The 24,264-nt window shown below is 37.0% G+C and overlaps 1 protein-coding gene across 1 annotated transcript; it reads left to right on the top strand.

The window, feature by feature from the left end:
- The first annotated feature begins 1,257 nt into the window (after window positions 1–1,257).
- On the top strand, window positions 1,258–23,878 carry LOC131075031 (uncharacterized). The gene is made up of 3 exons (XM_058011817.2): window positions 1,258–2,088; window positions 22,702–22,989; window positions 23,185–23,878. Exons 1-3 carry the CDS (start codon window positions 1,372–1,374, stop codon window positions 23,485–23,487), a joined length of 1,308 nt encoding a protein of 435 aa, XP_057867800.2. The 5' UTR covers window positions 1,258–1,371; the 3' UTR covers window positions 23,488–23,878.
- Window positions 23,879–24,264: the final 386 nt, after the last annotated feature.

The following is a 24,264-nucleotide window of genomic DNA, read 5'->3' as shown; positions in this document are numbered from 1 at the left end:
ATTGGGGTTAGATGCACTAGGTCCTAGAGGAAAGATTGTAAATGGTATCTAGATACTCATTTTTACAAATACAAGCCTTGTAAATGCTATTCACAACTTATCTCCACGTCTACCTATGGTTCAAAATCTCAATAATAGACCATGTCTTCAATCCACAACCACTATATGACAATAAAGGCTTCATGCAAGAATTGTTTATCTTGCTTCATATATTCTTTAATAGGCTCTACCTATTGGATCTTGATCAATCCATCTAAGTGTTTTAATCTCGTTGTCCTTATGTGTTCATCTAGAAGCATTTAAGCACCTCTTATGATTTTGCTTATGGGCTCAAGATTCTTGGACTTAGACAAGTGATTTCTTTAGGCATTTTAGAGATAAGCTCCTTTCTTGGCACATGATTCTTCAAGTGTGGTTGCAAGTGTTGGCTAAGTTCACCCAAACTTGACATGCTTTTAGAATGCAATTTTTGTTCAATATTTGGAAAGATAGAAGATCAAGTCTGTTTTCATAAGCTTTTATTGACTCATATATTCCCTTGTATACTTTACCAATGATTTGTCCCAATGTTCTTGAATATAGGTTGAAGTGCAATTTGACAAGGTTGCTCTTAAAGTTATCTATTTATAAATTCTTATTGAGCATTGATCTCATGCACATTATAGTATTGCATGTGTGCTAACTTCCCCTTCCAACAAAGGCACATCTTCTCCTCGAGGGCATATGCATGACCATAATCATACTAATTGTATCAAAAATAATTATCATGATTTACACAATTCTCCTCAACATTGAGGAGACAGGTGGTCATAGCAAACATTTGTGTTTTATGTTATTTTTTAACAACATGACAATCTCAACTAATAACAAGGTCTCTTAATTGAATTTAACTATCTCTCTGTAAGAAATGCACCATAATTTAATGAGATTAAATAAAAAGACTCCATTATGAAATGAGAGACAGTTCTTAACTACCATAAATCCCTAAATGACTAAAGACAACTCTTTAATTATAGCTTGTCTCTTCCTCTTACTATTTCTATTGACCGTTAGTACTCTTTTTATTTTGTTTTAAGCTTCACCGTACCTAAACATTTTGAAGTGTAATCACTTTCCTTTTTTTTTAGTAATAAATATTATAAAAATCACTTATTCATTGAAAAATAAATTAATTTTTTTGGCTCCTATTTTAAGTGGCTAATAAAACTCTCCCACTTTGGCTTCAAAAGGCCTATTTGTTGTCGCATAATTTGTCATTACCTATTTATTGATGTTATTTTTTCGTTAACACATGTTTGATATTTTGGACACCAGATGATATTTTCAAATATTCCTGGCAGACAAGCATGAGGAGTAAATAGTTACTAAACAATGGCTATGGCCGTGGCAGCATACCGGGCAACAAGCACCTCAAGACAATTTGCAGCGATCATCAATAAGAAAGGCATTCAAATTCTGAAGAGGATTAGTGCCTGTGCATATTCAAAAGGCATTGTGAATAACTCATCTTCTTCTGGTACTCAGTTATTTGAGGTCTCTGGCCATAGAGGTTTTCTGCCAGCCGTGAATCCTCCGCTTCATCTCTCGCACCCACAATTCAGTCCATGGGAAGAAACTCTGCACGACCTCCCCAAGTTGCTTGTTGCCTTCGACCATGGCCAAAAGCTCCGCCAAACCATAGAGAAATTACCACCATTTTCTTACCAACAATTGTTAGAAGGAGGTGATTCAGAGATTTGGAGAGGAATGTTGGTTTTGTCGTTCATCGCACACGCTTATGTATGGGGCGCTCCGTCTCCAGTAAGTGTGCTTCCCAGTAAGTTGGCAGTTCCATTCTGCAAAGTTTCTTCATGCCTGGACATGCCTCCTGTTCTCACATATGCCACTTATAATCTCTTGAACTGGCGGGTTTTGGACGAAAATTCTGCAATCGAACTGGGAAACATAGTTTGTCTTCATAATTTCTATGGTGGTTTGGACGAAGAATGGTTTCGTCTTGTTCATGTTGATATTGAGGCCAAGGCAGGCATAGGATTGAAGGCTCTGGTGGATGCCCATGATGCTATTGCTCAACAAGATGTGGCTCAGGTGAGGAAACTCCTTACTCTTTTGTTTATAACTAACTACATGCATTGTTTAAATACTTTATTTTTCTTGTTGTGGGCTTTTTGTTCATGAGGCCTTTGTCAACAAAATACCTGCTTACCATTACACCTGATTTTTTTTTTTTTGGAGGGGGGGAAGAGAATCACACGTTTGATTGCAAATAGACCTAAAGTTTAGTGATAGAGCACCTCCGCATGCTAGTTGGAGGTCCCAGGTTATCGTTCAGTTATATTCTATATAAGGGTTCTAACATAGTTTTAGAGAATAAGTGTACCGGGAAAGTAGAAGCGGGTTAAACTTTTTTGTTTTTGTAGGACAAGATCATATTATTGTCAGTGAAACTTGGGTAAATGCATTCAACTAAATGTTGTATCAAATATCGATGTGATGTCAACTGATCGATGCAGAGGTGAGACTACTGGAATTTTTTTATCGGTTGGAGGACCTGGGCTCTTTCTCCCCTTGCCTTTAGAGTGCTAATCAATCTTGCCTTTACTAGCATGCTGGCAGTTGACCGATATTTGAGCCATCAAGCGTATCTCTAAGATTCTTTAAGATGGCAGTTGGATCCATTAATAGCTCCCTACTTCAAATGACCTTATAAGTTTGGGCTACAGAGTCCCATCGAATGGACTACCGGACTTTGCTCACAAGGTGTTACTTATAGAATTTAAGAGTGTTTTTGCACAAAATCTGTCCTTGTGCTTCTTGAGAAAATATATAAAATAATAAACCATAAATAATGTCTAGTAAGATTAGAAGCTTCCCATGTTTAATTGAAATTTGTGTTTATGTGTTCTTCTAGTAATTAGCTTGTATGGTACCCTTGCTTTTGAAAAATCTTGCCATTCCGATCTGCATCGCAGATATAGCGAGGCTGACTTAAATCGCAGATATAGCGAGGCCGACTTAAGGCCAAGTGTTCCTACAACTCATTTATGTAATTTAAATTAAAGATACACGGGATTTACCAGGAAGATGGAATTTCGTTCAGAATTGTTTACATATATGCATATGCACGCGGTCTCCTCAATTCGATGATTAATTGGCAAGTAATAGAGTAATATTTTTTCAGAAAATCTATGCTTACAACACTGTTTATGCCCTTCTCCTTTCCCTCTACTTAAGGGCTGAAAGTATTAAATGGTATTCGAGAGGGGTAAGCGAGAATTATTATTTTAGAATGAATTGAAACGTTAAGTAAGGCAGCATAATGTAGGATGGGTGACAACTATTTTTTTGGGAAAAAAGAGAAAGCTATTTTTACAAAAGAACTTTTTAACAGTGGCGAAAGCTCTATGTAGAAAAAACTAAGGAGGCAAGGGATGGTAGTGTAGAATATACATCATTGGGACATTAAAACAGTGGAAGCACCAAAAGAGTTACAATAGGGAATTATCTACTAGAAGCAAAAATGCCCTTCATTAGTAAATAACTTTTCGGAACAGGGAAGGAAAGCAGCAGAAAACACTGCAGAGATTCGATCACCCGTCCTTCCAGTGGAGCTCTGAAAAAGAGTAACAGTGTTTTCAGATTTTTTTCTTCCATGATAACAACCAGCTCCATTGAAGTTGCTGTTTTTGAAATAGCAGTAGCAGGGCTATATAGGTCTCCACAGAGCCACCTGTAATAGCGGCATCCACAAAATTTTAGGTTGGACAGCATGCCTTCTATTGGCCTTGATATTTTATTGGATTACTTTAGTGAGCCATTTCCTTTTTTTCTCCACAATGAGTATTTTCTCAATGGCCTCAGTAGTGCTTAGAGAAATTTGAAACTATGGTTCAAATACAGAAAAACACTTTTCTTGATTCAGCATTTATACCTGAAGGGCTTCAATGTATTCTTGCTGCTGCTGAATGCATTTGACCATTATAACACAGGTATTTTCCATGAATAGGATATCATGATTTTTTCATCCAACACACGGATCACACTTAGCAGAAGCCAATTATGTTATCAAGAATTTTGAATAAGGTAGGATTAGCCAAAAAAGGGTTTGCAATTTATTTGCATCAATGTTTTGGATCACACTCTATGATCCAGCTTTATTTCCTCACCTTGATGGTGGATCATGGAGTGTAGTCCAAAACATTCATGCATATAGGATACAATTTTTTTCAGAAACTTTTTTCACTCATTCTCATGAAAGGTGAACCATGAAAACCTCATGTTAATAAGGTAGGAATGTGCTTGCCATCGTTAATGGACCCTTTATGAGGTTGCTGATAGGTTTGTCCAGGTTAGAAAGCAGTCTACTAGGAGGAGTGGGACGGTTATTTGTATTAGCCCTTATATTTGTCTATGTAATTAATATGGCTGACTGTACCCTTTCAAAACAATCATGGATCCCTCTTTCCTTGGTCATCATTTTTCAAGCTCGGCTGCCTCACCAAGGATGTTTTAAGGCACAAAGGTTTCTCATCACATCATTAATACTGTCACATTTTCATGAATTGCACAAGTATGCATGGTTTCTAAGACCCTCCATGAGCAAAGAGTGATTCATTCATCATATGGATCAAGGTTACAGAATTGGACACAAATATATAATAAATGTGATTGAGATAATAATCAGCGATTATTCCATGTCAAATTTTTGTGCTGGAATCAATTTTCCTTGCTTTTTCTTTGTTATGAGCTGGATAGTAGTTCTGATGCCAGGTCACAATGTTTGTAGGAGATTCTATTGCCCAATGGATAAGGCTTAGTGATCCCAAATTATGTCAAAATTGTAACATTTGTACTTTGCAATTTGCATTTAATTCATTTGTGAATTAATGCTTACCAAATGTGGATTTTACGCATGTTTATGCTATGAGAATATTTTTAATGTCCAATGTTACAAGGGGAAAGTCCCTTTTATAACACGTTGTTACAAGGTGAAAGTCCCTTTTATAACACGGGTGAAAGCCTCCTGAATGAATTGAACTTTTTAAACCTGTTAACCATGAATAGAAGCCATATAAACGTCGATCATAAAGTGTTATTTTTAATGAAGAGGTCAGGTTGTGAAGTCGTGGTCATAAGTGGTTGAAAATGTTCAGCCTAGAATTGAAAAATAGCTATAAAACTTTGTGCAAGATGGGGAATTGCACAAAAGACATGAAAAGGAATGGAAAAGCATTCTTCTCTTCTTGAAGGTCTATTAGTCTATGAAAAATTGTCTTTTTGAAGCAATTTAATATGTGTCTCATTACTGCAAATTTAGAAATGAGTATCTCATTATATGCATTGTGGGGTTTTCTTGGTCAATGTGCTATGTGTCGTAACTTGTGTTGATAAGAAGATGTTTTTCATATTCATGACAAGTCAGTCGTTGTAGGTTAAAATCTGCATTGTAATTCAATGAGGTAGACTGAATGTGTCATTAGATTAGTCTCAATTATGGGTATGCTCTTGGGATTTTTTATTAATAGGTGTAGAGACATGCCTTGAGATCTAGAGGACTTTGTGCCAGAAGTAATTAAGGTCTGATTTGAAAATTGTTTGTGCTATTGGTGTTAAGCAAGGGACTTTGGGGCCTCTTTTTTTTCAATTATCTGGTCACTGGTGTATGCAAGTATCTTCCACCTACATTTGTTGTGTGTTTTACAAGAGAGCAGAATGTTTTCACTACTGACCACCTTCCTGTGTTTATTTGCATTCATTTTGCCAGAAGTACAAAAAGCCCAACAATACTGTCACATGAGGAAAGCTATCCTTTCAAACGTGGAGAGGCATCACTTGTTTGGTGGTGTGATTTATCCTATTTGTTGCTTGCAATTTTATTGTTAATTGGGTCCCAGTCAACTCAATCAGCAAAACAAATTAGCAACAAAAATATATGTAACAAAACAAAGGAGTGGTATTTCAGCTGCCTCTCAAGGGGGAGGCATGACATCATCTCAGAGAAGGAAGTTGAGCAGCACCAGGATTAATCTCGGTATATTGAGTTTTGGAAACAAGAGTGTATATTGAAACTAGGGTGCTTGGACTGAGAAGAGTTACATAGATCTATGGTAGAGAACACTTGGATAGACTAAAAAAGCCTTGGGGGCAAGGGAGGGTGACCAGGCCCAGGGATATTAAAAGTAGTGGAGGGAAGGAAATTATATGATTGAGCAAAAGATTATGTTGTGGATACCTTGATGGCAAGAGGGGCAGCATAGGGCAAACCTAGTGTTTATGGGCTTCTCATCATCAATTCTAATCAGCTGATCTCTTTTTTTAGGGGGCAAGCTATCTCTGATCCATCTCTTCTGACCAACACACTTGTTCATAGCCTTTTGTTGTTTGCAACAAAAATGTATGCTAACAAAATAAAGGAGTCGTATTTCAGCTGCCTCTCATGGGAGAGGCATAGCATCATCTCGGAGGAGGAGGTTGAGCAGCACCAGCTTTAATCTAGGTATATTGAGTTTTGGGAAAAGGAGTGCAGACTGAAACTAGGTTTGCTTGAACTGAGGAGAGTTGCATAGATCTTAAGTTTTGGATACCTTGATGTTGAGCAAGAGGGGCAGCTTATTTGTGGCTTCTTGTCATCGATTCTAATGGGTGGATCTCTTTTTTTGTGGCTTAGCTATCTCTGATCCATCTCTTCTGACCAACACAATTGGTCATAGCCTTTTGTCGTTTCCTAACCTTATTTTGGTTTTTCAGCTCTTAATAAGATTTCAAGGGGCAATGAGGATTTTGGAACACTTACATTTGCACTGGGCTTGAGCTAGCAGTCCAGGGTTCTAGCATTTGTGCATAGCCATCACTATGGTTATTCTAAAAGCAAGGAGACTGGGTGAAAATACATAAGAAAATCATTGCATATATTGTAGATAAATCATTGAGATCTCCTCCCCAACAAAGCTATAAAGAGTTCATGGAAATTAATATCACTAAGGTGATGTGACATGTCTTGTTATAAAATCTGATTTGCACAACAAGAGGTTCATAAACACTCTTATGACAGTTTGATTTGGTGTAAACCTATTAAATGAGGAGTTCACTGGTACAAAGATCAGCAGGAGCACAATTGTCAACCCCAGTAGGCTTTTTTTGTGTATGGAGTTTGCTATCTAGAAACTAACATAAAAGCATGTGATCTTCTGTTTATATCTCTTGGTAGTAGCAATTAACGTGATGCAATAATGTGATCAATTTATTTTTCCTTTGATGAAATAGATGAGGAATGTTGTACTTTTGCAAGAGACGGGTACGTAATGTTGTTGCTGTTGCAATTCATTGTGGGTGCCATTGCAAAACAAGAGCACTGTGGGTAATGGTGTCTAGCTGTTGCACATGTTGCATGAAGGGTATGCTGAAGCAATTTGAAAGAAATAAGTCAAGTGCCATGGAGAACATAAAGATTTCTTTGTATTAGGCATCCAAAAATGAGAAAGTGAAAAAGATGGTGAAGGTGTAAGGTAAAGATGCAACGGAGGGAGAAGGCAATGCTAGACAAGTGACTTTGAGAAAATAAAAGCCAATGTAGTCTATGTAGTTAGGAAAATACAAGGGGCAAATAAAACAAATATAAAAACAGAAAAGGTAAGGGGTAGTGAAAAGCATACAATAACATAAAAGGACGATGTAGGAATCAATAGAGTAGTGATCCAATTCAAATAATCAACAAGGATGATTACATATTAAAATAATACAATATGTGTGAAAACAACTATATACTCCCTAAGTTGAGACTAATAAAATATATTCTATGGGCATGCATAACAAACAACATAAACAGCTTTTTAAATAGTAATTATGCTAACTTCTATATAGTTTATCTATCCTAGCTCAATGATGTAGTAATTAATTTCTCTAACATCCCCCCCTACTACGTCATGGTCTTAAGAATGCAAGAGAAAATTTTGAAATGAATCAAACTTCACACATGCAATTGACTTGGTGAAGATATCTTCCCACCAATCTTAGGACAAAATTGGAGCTGAATATTATGTTGCTGAATTTGCTTACTCATGAAACAGCAATAGACCTCAATGTGTTTTGTGCACTCATGGAAGTGGATTACAAAAATTTTTTAGAATGCTCTGATTATTGTAGTATAGGATCATTGACTGTGTTTGTGGCACTCCCATTCTTGCTAGCATACAATGTAATAATATCACTTTGTAGACAACTCCAATAGGTGTGCATTCTGCCTTGGTGGAAGATTGATCAATTGTGTTTGCTTCTTACTTCCCCATGAAATTTAGGAGGGAATGTAATCATGTTTTGCTTCTTCTTCATAATTTAGGAGAACAATCATGTTATATTTTTGAATTGACATGTAAAAGGAAAAGGGGCATAGAATCATAAGGCAAATAAGGGAGACATTCAACTAATGGAGCAAGAGGTGGACTGCATCCGTAGCCAAGGTCTTAGTCAAATGGAACAAGGAGAAAATTGTATCCATGTTATTTTGTGTAACTCATTGTATATGCCATTTTATGACATAATATAGGTAGTAGGCAATTACCACTGCACTAGTTTTGTTTTTCACTCTTTGGAGAGTTGCTAGGATAAACATAGTGTTTTAAATTGTAGTCTCTTCCCCTCTCTCTAAATTATTCACAACTAACGTTTATTTTTTTAATTAAGTAGAACAATATACTAATTCTTGATATTATTGATTTTAAATCAAAGTGTTTATAGATTTATTTGGTATTAGTGAAGCTACACAAAGGTTGCTCTTGGATTTGCAAAAAGGAAGAAAAATTGTGAGGTTTGATTTCCACCTCAAGAAAGCATGTAAAAATTTGTACCACTTGTTGTGTGTAACAAGTAGGAAGGAATCTGCAAATTTCTAACCCATAGCATCCAATGTATCATGCTTTTGATCATCACAATAGCTACCAATGTTTTAGCACAAGTTGATTCACATAGAGATTTCACAAATGGGGTGAGTTGATAGTGAACCCCACAGCTTCCAACCAAAACACTTATCACATTTGAAGAGAAAAAGCCATGATTAAGCTATGCAACCTTGAGAGATGAATTGATCCAAAGAAGCATTTGATATGCCTTTTTGTATTGATTTGATAATTGGATTCAACTAGATAGATTACAATGTACAAATGTATGCTTATAAAATCAAACCCTAGATGAAACCCTAAGTGAGAATTAAATTAGATCATAAAAAGTGTCCTCATCTTATGATTTGAGACAACATGACCTATATATAGCTCAATCTAAATATAGTAAAAACACTCTTAAGTTTAGCTTAAGTGTAATAAAGTAAAAGGGGACCTAAGTAATTAATTGATGATTTATTAATTACAAAGGTGATTAACCTATTTACTCCAACACTGCACTTAAAGATTAACTTAGGGGGAAGCTAAAAACCTAATGGTGAATGCAATGATGGATGCATGGATGGGTTTCAGCTACAAGGCTTGATGAGATACCCATGTACAAACAAATTAAATCTCTCATAATCGGAGAAAAGGAGAAAACCACATAGGAAAAAACTCCCCTTCAAAAGAGAGAAAAGGAAATAAATGGACCAATTGAAGAAGGATAGAAGGACTTAATATGCCCCCACAAGGATTGTTTACAGCACATAAGTACAGTTAATACTCCCCAATAGGAGAGAGAAAATAAGGATATGAATTCCCCTCATAAAGAAGTAGCTCCCATGCCAATGGTGAAATCTTGAAGACAAAACATAATCCACTGTCTGTAAACAACGTTTCTCCTATTACTAAAAAACAAATCCATTAGTGATTGGAGAAGCCATTCCCATAAGCTAGATGAATAGGGAATCCAGTTTCAAATGATGTGTGCCTTTGAAAATTGCTCAAATGTCCACATGTCAGAATGAGATAATGCCAGTCTAGAAACTTGTAAAACTAATGTACAACAAGCTCCAAAGATGATGATGTTGGGCTGACCGATTGGGCTGTCATAAGAGAGGAGATGAATATCCTCAAAATAAATCTCCAAATTTGCAATTTGAGACTCCACAAACAAAGATGATAGATAGGAATCCCAAGTAGCCATGTCCAGAACAAGATGAATGTCCTACTACATTGAATCAATAGGGGCCATGGATGTGGCGATACCGAGTTGATCATGAACAAAAGAAGATGGAGATTGGGTCTCAATGTGAGGAGTAGGAACAAGGAGACAAGCCTCTAAACCACCAAAACATGTAAGACCTATGATATACTCAAGCTCCTCTAAAGTATCATCTTTAAAGGGTGTGCAATTTGCACCTACAAGGGGAATGGGACAATCTACAACAAGAACCTCTGGGAATGGAGAGATATGAGGATCTCCATGCGTCTCCCAAACTCTAGTCCAAAGTGTGTGGGGACAATCAATGTCCAATACAATACACAATGTCAGGATCAACACTAGAATGAATCACTCTAACAATATGATCACTAATAATACCCCAAGTTGATATATTCATTGGTGTGTGTGGTATAGGTATGAGCCCATGCAAATAAGGCAAAATATTAAGCCACTTGAGATGTGTCAGGATACTGTTTTGTTGGGACTCAAAATTATCCTTTCCTAGGATGACCACAAAAGGATGAATATGAAAACCCATGATACCTCCTCAAATGAAAAAAATCATAGACTAGTATCCTCAATGCATGTAAAGTAGACCAAATGAAGTCATCTCATGCAAACAAATCCTTTCTAGGTGCCAAAATGTCCAAGTGATTGGGTAGAATGTGAAATCACAAAAAACTAAATAAAATGCCTAGGGTAAATTTTGGAAAAATTGTATGGATGGAATAAAAAAGATTTGAAATACCTTTCCAATGCCACAAGAATCATGAAAATTGGAGATACAAGTGAAAAGTTGTGAGCTAAGAAGCAAAAAGGTATTATGTGACTTTGACTGAGAATAAAATGTATCAACAACAATATCAAATGATGAGACCTATACCACTATAAAGTGCTTGGAACCAACTTTTCCATGATATCTCATTTGCCCAAGTTTGACATTGTAAGTCCAAGTTATGGCCAAAAGAAGAAAAAAAAAGCTACCTTAGGCCAAATGAGGGCTAGGAGGGGGCAAGGTCTAGTTGTAGAGGTTGACGTCATGTTGACGTTAGCATGGAATATTCCCCCTTGCTAGAAAAATGGCAATTGGAAAGAGCTGCCATTGGAATATGCCAATTTTCTTGTTAAAATTTTTGTTGCTTTGTGGAAAAATTTTGCCGACAACCCTATCCTGTTGGTATATTCTGAAATGACCCAAACTATGTAAAAAAGATTTGCTTTGATGTAGTTTTCCATTGCCGAAGAATGGGAGTTGCCATTCATTTAATGGGCATCGATAGATGCGCTAGTTTTATGACGCCATTAGGGATTTTAGGGCTGTTGGGGAGATTGTTGTTGGCTAGCAATGGAAAAACGGCTAATGCCAACAGAGGAGTGAGGGTCATCAGTGGGGCCTATGGCAATGGTAGGTCTACGGAGGGTACAGTACCTTACACAAAACCTTTTCTAATTTGTCATATTTGTTTTTTATATTCCAGATCGTTTACAAATATTTTGCTCATACGAGCATCAACTTGAGACCATTACATGACACTAATATTTGCTTATATTGAGCAACCACAACCATGACACTAATACTAGCTCATTTCAAGCAACCACACTAGAATCAACCTATGGAAGACCAAGAGTCACAAATTAGAATCCACTTATTAGAAACCACCATTAGCTCATTTTGAGCAACCACACTAGAATCAACCTATGGAAGACCAAGAGTCACAAATTAGAATCTGATGCAGAGGGTTTGGGATGTTATATCACTTTCTTAGTTTTTACTCAAAAAGGGTCTCCACTTGGTATCACCCAATGGACCAATGTCTTTAACCTTCTCAAGGTTTCTAGAGCTTGCCCTAGATCCTTCCCAAGGATCTCTTCACTTAGGACAACTCACAATTGACAAGGAGTCTCCTACCCCTAAGGTTGCAACCCTTCAACCAAGGACACCTAACAACCCCAAACCCCAAGCAACAGGATCTTTACACAAAAGTGGAAACTAACCTAGGTGAGTGTTTACACGTGTTATATGGCTTGTGCACTGATCTTGACCCCTTAGATGGGAGTTTACTAGCCCTTTGTATCTTTTCCCCTTTTGGACCTAGGAAATAGGGCTACAAGTGATTAGCCCTCCATTCGGACTTTTCTTGATTTGTCTCACAACCTACTTGAACAACCCCCTGAATAAATTTTATATTCGAATACCCTTTTGGACATTCCACAAGATTCCAAACTTCCGCATCTGGGTTTTGAGTACGGATGGTCAAACCCTACTGACCCTATTTAGCCTCTTCTAGCCGGACCCTATTTAGCCTCTTCTAGCCGGTATTGGGGTTTAAGCTCAAAAGCTTCATCAGTCACAAAGGAATGAAAGGATAACACTTGCCAAGGGTTTGCACTTCTCCAAGGGTCCTTCTCATGCCAAGTTTGACCATCCTTCAATCTGTTGTTCAAGGTTTCCACCCTCTTTTCCTACTGCACAGGCTTGCCACATGAGCGATGTCAAGCCTAGGGTATCATCTTAGGAAAGACAAATGACACTCCTATCTCCAAAACCACCAGGAACATCTAGTATACATGTCAAATCAACATCCTCCCAGGTTTCAGATTGATCCCATAGAGAGATGATGATTTGTGTCATTGTTTGCATCCAACCCTGGTTTTGAGGGTTTTGTTAGGCCAACGGGATAGAAAATTCAGTTCCTTCCAAACCCGAAGGCTTCAAGACCTCAGATCAACTCCAAATGGACGGTGAACCTCTGTTACAACTTGCCAAATGTTTAATGCATGCCCACCATTCACAGGGAATTATGCAAGAATAGAAAACTCAAGAAAAATGCAGGAAACCACAATAACCGTTTGCTTTGAAGACAAGAAATTCATTCAATATCATCTCTAACCAGTAGGCATCGTTCCTCTAGGCTTATATCACGCCAAGGAACTCCTCCAACTACCTCCAACGCATACAATCAACCAACTAACCGTTGGGATAACCATATTTCAAAATCTTGCAAGAAAATTTGCTTAAGACAACAATGCAACTTTGCAACTTTTGATAACTTTCTACAATTCGGTCTTGCCTTCACACCAAAGGTCAAGAATGAACATACCACACATTGCAGATCCCTAAACATCAAAAATACATATAAAATGCCCATACAAGGCCTTTGACCAAGTTGACACACCTTGTTGCCTTAAGGCTTATTACACTGCCTAGACCTAAACAATAGGCCTTCAAACACACACATTGCACATTCTATTCCTAAGCATAACCATGAATCAAAATGATGTAGACACATGTCCTAGTGCCCTTGCACCAAAATCCACTTATTAGAAACCACCTAGAAGCCAATTGTGGAAGACTAAGAGTGACAACTTTGAATTCCATATTAGATGTCCCTTTGGGATTTGAACTTTGATCTCCACAATGAGAACTCAATGCTTTAACCAATAGAACACAACCCCTTGGACTAATTTGTTGTATTTTTGAAAATTTGATGATTAATTAATTACTACAGTGATTAACCTATTTACTCCAACAATATTTTCATCTCAAATGTAAGCTCTTGTGATATTAAAAGCTCCTTTAGAAGGGAGGTGTGATTTTAATGGATCCAAAAAAAATATTATAAAGATGAGTTTTAGTGGACACGTGTGTATCACAATTTTTTGTTTGTCCATTTCACATGTTCATCGTGCCCTTATAACCCTATGTTGAGTATTGATCAAAGAGAATTTACGTCATGGTTCATATATGTGTGTGTGTGTGTGTTGGGGGGGGGGAGGGGGTTCGGGTTTTATTTGACATTGGTCGCAATGGTTCATGTTGTCTTGAATGGGGACTTCCAAGTTATTTGCATACACCTTCAGCTTGCATGTCGTAATGTTGGTAAATCAATTTGTTCATTGCATTAATGATATCATTTTTTTGCTTGATTTGTCTTGGTCATCTTTTGCCTACCACACGTTCTCTTTGGTAGTGTTTGGCCAAGCATTTATCAACATAGCATCTAATTGACATATGGAGGCTAATCATTTGGCATTCTATTGTAGTTTGGTGGTAGGCTCAAGCACTTCTCTAATGCAAGGGCCTTTTGTCATTTGTGTGTGCATGTGGAGTATCCTTATTGGTAGTAGCTAAAGATGGCCTCGTGTCCAAACTCTGAGTGGACACTTTTGTTTGTGTGCTATATGCCAAATTGTTAGGTTTGAAGTGCATCATCATTGTTATTGAGGCCCTCTCAATGTTCAAACTAGTTAGGGTTTGCACCCAAGGCTATTATGTTCATTATTTAATTTTTTCTACTAAACATTATGTCTTTGATATGATAATGCAGGTTGTTGGGGCCATTTTTGACACATTTGCATTCTACGTGATCTTCTCGGGCAATTGGATGCTTAATGGTAGTTGTTGAAGCCTGTATATCCAGCAAAGCTTGTGCCCTAGACGGCTTATTTAATAGCTCAACTTCCTTGTCATGGCAGCAATTGAATATTTAATGGCTGTAGTAGCTTCCCTCTTGTCTTGGTCATATGGTTTAATATTACTACTCTTGGAGCCATGTTTAGTGTATAATCAAGAAATTCTTTTATGTTTGTGGTTTTCTCTTGATGGTCGATACATTTAATGATGGGAATAGATCGAGGTGGTATTTTCATGAAGTATAAAGGTGCTCCGTGCTGTTGTAGGGCTACAAATTGAACGTATTTACTTCCGTATACTAGACAATTATTTTCCCACGTGGCCAAGTACCAAATCATGACCCAAGAAAGATTTTCTCCCATTTGTAGGTATCTTCCCTTTGACTACAAGAAAATGCTGATGTGGACAAGGGCTATGCTAATGTGGCTTGACATGTCACCTATTCTTCATGCCGAAGTGGCTGTATGTAAATGCATTGCTATATATACGTGAGAAAAGGATGTAAGCAGGTTGGGTTTGTGAGCCAATATCTTGCCTTTGTGGACAAAAATGTACTCTAGGGACTCCATGAATGTTAGATGCAGCATTGTAAGTGAAGACTTATCTTGTGTATGGGTGTTAGGAAAAGATGTTGTCGAGCTAGGTAGTTGCATGATCAGATGTCTCCATGTTTGGTGATGATTTCTTAGGACTTATGATATAAGCTCTCTTATATCACATTTGCAGTCCCTTTCAAGTATTCTTCTTTCTTGCATGTTGTAAATTACGCTTCTCAATGGAGTAGGCATTGGTCCAGTTGATCTTGGATCCAATTACATCATTAAAAACATCTTTTAGCCAAGTAAGAGGATCCAAGAAATATATCAAAGGAGGTACTCTATCCATAGAAATGTCAGTGGAAAGGAGTGACCTAGTTTTAGAGTACCAACAATGATAGTGCTGAATTAGGTCCAATGAAGTAATCCTCTCAACAGAATGGACTAAGTACGGATATCTATCACAACCAAAAGTAGAATCACCCATGGATTTGAGTTGTGTACATAGAAATCCAGTTGGAAGGTAGTCTTGAGATGTGGTGGTGGGCAACAAACTCAACCTAGATGATGTTTTGAGGAACAAATCACTTGCACCTGATAATGCATTGCAACATGAGAGTTTGGACCCTCTAAACACAAGTCCAATCAACAAATCTTAAGTGAGGCCCTCAAATCTCGAAACCATACAAAGTTGTAGGCTTGACAATGGTATCCAAAAAGTGTGTCTTTGAATTGGATCTAGAAACACTAACATTCCAAGATAGAGAGAGGCATATCCCTTGCAATGATGTAAATGGGAGGTAGACTTCATATTGAAGGAGGGAACAAAAAATTCAACCCCTAAGTATGTGTGAGTGGATCTGATCTACATAGCTTCCCCTTGTAAAAGAACTAGAATTTGGAAAGAAGACATTTGGAGATGTTGAAAACTATGACCTTGTTTTTACTAAGGTTAACCACAAGTTGGCGAAATTCACAAAAATGAGCAAGTGCATCAAGTTGCAACTGTAACCATTTGACAAAGTGAGAGAGAACAACATCATTAGCAAAAAGTAGAATGGCAATAACAACCTCATTTAAACTATAACCATCATTCATATTAGTATGTAGTCAAAGAAACTCCTCCAACTGATCAATGCAGATGCTAAAGATGGTTGGAGAGAGGAAACCCTTGTTTGACCCCAATCACACTCACAAAATTGGAGAGACCATGAGAGGTATGATGTTTCTCGATAATTGTCTCATAATCTGTAGGAAAAGCAGATGTCTCAAAGTTGATTCAAGGCCTTCTTGAAGTGTAAAAATAACAAAATACTTGAAAGAGTAGTGGCAACCTCCTCAATAATATCTCAGAGTGTAAATATGTGGTTAAAGGTTTGATAATCTCACTTGAAGCTGACTCACCCTTAACTCAAAGATCACCTTTCTCTGGGTACTTAGAAAACTACATGTCTAACATTGTGGCATAAATTTTTGCAAATGTATGCCCAATCTGATAACCCTGTAATTATTGAGATTGGAGAGATCCCTAGACCTATGAATAGTATGAATTATATACCAGGACCAAGATTGAGGAAAGCTTGAACAAAGGACTACATTGACAAGCTTTGCCAAAGGGGAGGTGAGGGAATCAGCACGAATTTGATAAATTCAGCATGGAGGCCTTCACAATTTGTTGCTATGTTAGTACATAACTTCAGAATGGCCCTCTAAACATAATGTGTGGAGAAAACGATAGAATTCGGTGGTGAAGTAGGGACCATGATGGCAGGTTGGTTTGGCACATCATAAAGAGAGGAATAAAAAGAAAAGGTAAAATGTAAAGTAGAAGCATTGTACTCGAAAAAAATAAGTATATGAATTTTTCTGAAGGAATTTTGGGAGGTTAGTGAATGCGGTAAATGGATTTACCCTACACTTTTTAGTCAATCAATTATGTTGATGGAGGTCTGATAAGTATACAACCTTAATTTGCCATTGGTTTTCTGCCTTTTTCTCTTTCCTGTTGAAAAACACTCTTTTTTTGGGTCTCTTTGTAGCTCTCTTTGCATGTTCATTGATTGGATCCATTTACACACAGATTCAAGAAAAAAACAATTCAATATTTACCTAGTAGGGTATGGGCAGTTCTCATTAATAATACTCAATTATATCAAGGAGAGTTTTATAGGGGTGCTTGAACTTGAGGGTGTGATGCAAATTCTGTTAAAATCTTCTCAAGCAATGGTGTGAGCTTGTGCTTAAGGTTATTTCACACTTACATCTTTGTGCAAACTTTTTTCAATTGTTCGTGAGAAGTAGTGAGCATAGCAGTGGTTTTGGATTTTTCTTGTTGTCTACCATTTACATGAAACACTGTCTCTAGTCCTTTGGTTTTGTTTAATTTCATAGCCTCTAGGTTGTGATTTCAATCTCGACTCTTGGAATTACCTCTTTTCCAAAGTCACAATCTCACCTCTTGTGCATTTGTTCTCTGCTGATGTATTGAGCGGCAAGCCAAACCCCAGGGCCCAACCCACAAACCTTCATTAACTTTATCCATCACACAACTAATTTTTCTTCTCTCTTTTAAGATCAATTTTTATTTTATTTTTAATCCTGTTTAAGGGTTGACCTGAGTTTTTTCAAGGATTTTATGATTGGTGTGGCCGCAATGAAGTAGATACAAACAATTAAGACCTTTAGATTTCAGAAATAGTTGGCTAAGATGACTGATATTGACATAGGATTTATTAACATTCACCTTTCAGCAGTGATGTTCTTATAAGTTAGAAAACCATTAAAGAGTTTCAGGCTTGGTAATGGTTGCCAATTTTCCCAGCACCATTCCATGTTTAGAGTTGGTTATTGAATGTGCACGCCAATACTAGTTCATGGAATGTGAAACTAACGCAGTGTAGGTGAGTTCATAGTGCACTTGAAGAGTCTTTTGATAAGATTTTCGATATTCACAATGTGGAGTTGGCAGTGGTCAATGTGGATGTTTGATAAATGTAATTCAAACCTTTGCAAACTCATGAACAAGTCATTCCTGTAAGAGTTCAAGAGGTCTCTTAGAAAGGTCAAGTATGCAAAGAAGAACAATTTCCAAAAGGATATTTCCTAAATATGATTTTGTCAAGTCAGGTGGGATGAACACAATGCCTGTATCATGCACTATTGGATGGTTATCTTTATCCATGGAACCTTGCAAAATAAAGCTTATTTCAAATGTCAGGTGTCATCAATGATTGCTTACATATGCAGCTAATGGTTGCTCAACTAAGGTTTCATTTCAGTAATGACAAATCTCAAATACATGACATACATTTGCACAAGTTTGAAATGGTCCATAAGTGCTACCTAATTCTTTATCATCAACAATTCTTGAAGTAATATTGCACATGTCACATGTATTGATTGTTTGGTACAGAGGGCAATTGCTGAGTTGAGGGAGGATTCCATGCTCATTTCTTACTCTAGGCCAAAGAGCAATAAGAAATTAGGTTGATCATTTTATCTAAGCCAAAATTGTATTTATAAATTAGAGCCTTCGATTGAATTCACTAAGTAAAACTCTCTCAGTTCATAATGTTTCCATAAAAAAATAGCTCTCCCATCTACAGAGTCATGTTAGGATGTTATCTATGTAAAGGGAGGTCTTGTGCCACCAAGCCAGCAGAACACATTGAAGTGTATGCCCCAAATGAAGGTCTTGCACAACAACCTTTCTATGACTATAAGGGGTAGACGCAAGCAAGATGCAGTCAATATTGGCTTGGAAATTTTGTTCTTGTGGAAAAGATAAAGATAGGGAAGATGATAATGCTAGCTCTCATCAGTCCATAAGTACGAATAGTTCAAATATAGACATTAACTTTAAGCAAGATGAGTTTGGAGACTTGAGGTGGAGGATGAAGCTTCTAACACCCTGAGTATTACTAGATTGATTGACATCAAAGCCTATCCTTTCATAATCTAACCATGGTGATGTCAGCGATGAGACCTTCCTTTCTGCAGAACAATCAATGATCCCATATGTGCCTAGTCATTTTCTAGAGAACCCACATCCAATTCAACTTGAAGAAAAGTTGGTCCTACAATGGAAAGTTAGTTGTAGGGATCTAAGAGTTGATGAAGGTGACTTGGTGAGATGGTAAGAGAGGTCAAGGGGTTAGCTTTGATGGTGAAGATGATGAAGAGAAGGAAAAAAAGAGATTCAGCTCTCCTCCAAGTACCAAACATACATATACATATAAGAAGTGGAAATTTCTGAAGTTGTGTAGATCAGCAGAAGCATGAAAGTGAAATTAGGAAAGAGATCCATTAGCAAGTTTACTTAACACAAAAGGATCACCAAGCAATCAAGGAAGTCAGACTAAAAGATATTGGTTGAACTCTAATAAAAATAATTGAGAAATGAAAGAGCTTGGGGTACTAGCAATGATGAAAAAATCCACTAGGTAAAAAGCAATTAGGGAAAACCCTCAAAAAAGATCTGAATGAGAAAACAAGGGTGAAAAGGGACACATAATCTCCTCTAGAGACCCTACCATGAATGTTTCAAAATTGCTCTTCAAATAAAAAGAAAGACACCCAAAAGTATTTTATTTGGAAAAGATATTTAGGAAAGAGAAGAAACCCCAAAGCAATCAAGCCACAATAAAATGCTAAATTTGATCTTTCAATTAGTTGTATGTACCTTTACACAGCTGAACTCAAGCCACAAGAAAATGCTAAATTTGATCTTTCAATTAGTTGTATGTACCTTTAAACAGCTGAACTAAAAGTAATAAGTATCGTTGACATCAAGGCCAACTATTTTGGACTTAGTCATTGAGTGTTATCCAAAATTGATCTTGAAGATCTTGTGAGTGGGTTGCAGCGTCTGATCAAGTGAGCTAGGAGGAAATGAGGGCTCCGAAAGGAGCATGGACCAAGAGAGACACAATAATTGAGAATGACAGCGATCTCAATTGAACAGTAACACCTTATCCAATTTGAGTCCAAATGCCAGAACTCACTCAAGAACATATAATGCTATAAGAAATGTTTAATAAATAGGAATCCATGGTTGAACATTTGAGTTTTTCGTTAAGGAAACAAAATAACTCATGGAGAGAAGCTTTGAGGATGTGTGAGTAATCTTTGATGACTTGACCAACCCTTGAGAAAGCCTCATCATACGCTAGACTAAGTATGGCAAGCTTCTCAAGGCATTGGATCCTAAGCTTGTCTTCTTGGATGGTGAAGGGCAATACATTATCAGCAGCCCAAGCCCAAGAAGATGCAGCAACAACAACAAGATGGGGCATAAATTCTCACCTAAAGAAGAAACGACTCAATTAATCTCTTTAGGAAATTGAACCAGCATTTAAGTGACCAAGCATGAATTACAAACATTAGGCATGGCATTAAGACCTATGGGGCTAAATTGAATGAAGGTTCATGATGATGTGGGTTCAAGTCACTAAAGAGATTGCCCACATATCCTTAAAGGTCCTCTCCACGAGTTATGCAATTCAAAATGTTAGCATGTCTACTAAAATCTTGTATTTGATGTTATGACCTGTGTTGAAAGGGCCAAAGATCTATGATCCTCTCCTTGGGATATAACTACCTATGATACTTGATTGTTTACCACCTTCTCGAGGCTCAAATGATTTAGTGTTGAAACTGATCAACTCCTTAAGTTTCTAATCCATGTCCTAAATTAATATTCTGCTAATGTCAACAGCAGTTATTATTTGACATATTTTTTGTTTATCAAAGTTGGTGTACAATTCATTCAGGCACAAGGAAAGTACAAAACATATTGTTCTTTTCTAAATATATTTACCGAATGCCACTGCATTATTTTATGTCAAGTTACCTCTTCCTTGAGGCCGACCTCAGCCCCACAAAAGTGTTTTTCAATACTAACTTGATATTTATATATTTATTATTAATAAAAACATAAAAAATAAAATAGATAAATTTAAAAATATAAATTGAAAATGTGGTGCCAGTTTTTTAGCTCCGGAGCCCTATTTTTTACAGGTATATTAGATGCTGTGTCTGTTTGGGTGCCAGACATGGAAATTGGTATGCATTTTGGAGACACTCCTAAACTGGTCATAGCTGGGATGAAAACCCTAACCTTGACCTAGTGATTTCCTTATATTCGTGCAAATTCCTCTGATCAGAAACTTTATTGTCTAATCCAGCAAAGAGATTTTTCATTTTTCCAGGTCTAATTGCCATTCACTGAGAGTGGAGAGAATTTACACATCACCTAGGCTACAGACCACTAACTTTGCCATCTAGGCACTATCATTAGTGACCATTCAGAGTTTCATTGCTGACAGACCTTGAAGAGGGTTGCAGGACATGATTTCTAAGGCTGTGTGAGCTCAGGAGAGAAGCAATCTGCAGGAGCAACCAAACTGAGTCAAGCAAACAGTAAGTTTCCAAAATCATGTGAGCTTAGAGGAGAGGTGAATTGCATTAAGTTTTAACAACCAGGTTTTGTTGAATAAACAGCAACATTAGCAACACCAGGGTTTGAATGTCATAATTTCAAGGGCGACTGCAGTGATCCTATGCCCAGGCTTTTGTAACAGACCCATACAAGTGGTCCTCAGGAGAAATCAGGTTGAAGGTTTTGTTGAATGAACAGAATATTGGCGACTCTAGGGTTTGAAGGTCATAATTTCAAGGGCAACTGAAGTGACCCATGCCCAGGCTTGCAGCAGACCCATGCTACTGGACCTCAGGAGGAATAAGGTTGATAGGATTGGGTGATCCCGTTTAGGAAGTCCCTCTTCAAACCACACAGCAATAGTGGATTACCAGATCCATGGGATATCAGGATTGAACAAGACCTACAACAAACCCATTTCCAACTACAGTTTGACCCAGCAACCAAGAGTGAGGAAAATTGGCCAGAGTCACTGCTGATTAGACTCTGTATCTGTACCCGGTATTTGATTCTGTAATAAATCAGGCTGAACTTTGATTGAAATATATCTATATTTTGTTTTGGAGGTGGTCATTCAGTTAGATAAAAAACTTGTATAATTCAGCTGCATTAAAAATAAAGTTTGTTGTTGAATTTGAATGCAAATATGTATTGGTGAATTCTTATCAACTGAAGGTAAAACTCAGATTTTACTCAGGGCTCTTACATTATCCTAATTAATTAATTTATCAACAGTAGTCTTTGAAAAAAATTTAGTTACAACAAATAATAACATGTTACAAAATCCAGACTTCCCCAAATTTGTTTCAATAAATTACTCAGAGATACATTTGGTTATAGACGGCCTATAAGTTTAATTTTGGGGGAGAATTTTAATTTGCCAGCTTGATTTAAATTATAAACAAAGTTACCTGAAATGGTACATTTTTTGTTGACTGAACAATGCTTACACAAAACCATTCTCATGCATGCAAGTATGAAATGCATGGATTGTAAAACGATGCATTACAAATTGAAATAGTTATAAAAGGATGGTTGGTTGTTATTTTATGTAATATATTCATCACATTTTCTTCTCAAATCGAATAAATGACCATCTTTAATATTGCTAAATTTATTATGAAGGGAAAATTCATAAGTCCTCTGTACAGTCCTATGATAATTTATAGTTCAAATTGTTTTACTAAGTGTGTTGAATTTGATGCTCACCACAGGTTCATTCAAGCTTGACAAAAATGGCCCATACCTTGAAAATGATGCAAAAGACGTTGAGCCAAATGGGAGAGAAATGTGATCCTCACATATACTACCATCGGATTAGGAAGTTCATGTCAGGCTGGCGAGGTAATCCAGCACTTCCAAATGGAATGTTTTATGAGGGCGTGTGGAGTGATTCCAAATTTTTCTATGGAGAAACAGGTGCTCAATCATCTATCATTCCAGCCTTTGATGCTGCTTTAGGGGTAACTCATGCTACTGGTCCTCTTTCCGATTATTTGCAGGTATCTTGATCTTGATCTTAAAGGTAATTATTGTCTTACTGATCAAATCTTAGCTGCCCTTTTTGATTGGGCAATTTATCTTGACCAAAATCAATATCAGATTGATTTGTGTCTAAAATGTCAATTATTCAATTGATCCATCTTGTTGCATGGATTACTTCAATCAGTATGTTCTAAATCTGGTCATTTCATCAGGTCATGCGCTTGCACATGCCCCTGTCCCATCGTTCTTACATTCAACAGATTGAGAATGGCCCTTCAATACGACTATTTGTCAGTGCTCATCTGTCAGAGCTGGGCGAGTGCTATGATACATGCTTGACTGAGCTTTTCAGGTTTAGGGCTCTTCACATGAAGTATGCCTCGGCATATATCACACAACCAGGTAAAAAATCTCAAAAAGAGGAAAAGGGAACTGGGGGAACAGATTTTATTCCTTACTTGCTTCAAAATGCAACAACTACAAAAGAGCATCTCATCAAAGCTAATGATGTCTGAAGGATGGTTCCTCATCTGGTTAACTCAACATCTTTGTTTTGTTGATGAATTTTATAAAGCAAAATAGTAGATTACAAACCAAAGTTTCCAATAAGTATATTCATATTGATTGATTCTTTGTAACTATAATCTGTTACTCTCAAATAATCTACTTAGTATCCTGAACGCGCAGACACTCCTGTCCTTGCATCATTCTCATGCCTTTTACTTGGATCTTCCAAGGAGAATGAGTTGAAAATAAATTTGTCACTTATGGTATCAATATCTTGCTCTGCACAGTTTGAGAGACAAGATAAAATAACATTTCACACAAAAGGATGAACTACTCAGATCAGTACCTTGTGAAGATCATTAATTCAGAAATTACAGCACAGCCCTAAATTGTGAAATATTTTGGTGTAATTTAAGCTCCATTATTTTGTTATACATAATGACACAACTCATCTTAGAGAATCTTATTGTGGGGGAATGATCTCTACATAATCCAAAGCCAAGGCAGGCCTTATCATCCTCTGGATTGGGTGTAGACTCACAACTCAAGATATTATCATGAGGTCTTTGGACTTTTCTCCTGGCAATTGGATAAGGAGTTAGATTCATCATAGGGTCACCTATAATCAGATTTTTTGAGGATCTAGTATTGGAAAAATTCATTACTTTAGTTCCTTTATGCTCTCAAATTGATGCGTGCAAATGAAAACTCCACCAATTGGTCCAAAGTAGAACCACAATTCAGTCCTTGTTTATGTTTCTCCCAGCAAAATATTTCTGTTCAGG

This window comes from Cryptomeria japonica, chromosome 5 (genome assembly GCF_030272615.1).
Source record: "Cryptomeria japonica chromosome 5, Sugi_1.0, whole genome shotgun sequence".
Taxonomy (NCBI): domain Eukaryota; kingdom Viridiplantae; phylum Streptophyta; class Pinopsida; order Cupressales; family Cupressaceae; genus Cryptomeria; species Cryptomeria japonica.
The sequence above is the reverse complement of the archived record's forward strand: the minus strand, read 5'-3'. Positions and strand labels throughout refer to the sequence as shown.

Coding starts and splice junctions, on each gene's coding strand:
- LOC131075031 (XM_058011817.2), top strand. CDS start 1,372: ATGGCTATGGCCGTGGCAGCATACCGGGCAACAAGCACCTCAAGACAA. Junction 2,089..22,701: donor CTCAACAAGATGTGGCTCAG/GTGAGGAAACTC, acceptor TGCTCACCACAG/GTTCATTCAAGCTTGACAAA. Junction 22,990..23,184: donor CTCTTTCCGATTATTTGCAG/GTATCTTGATCT, acceptor TCATTTCATCAG/GTCATGCGCTTGCACATGCC.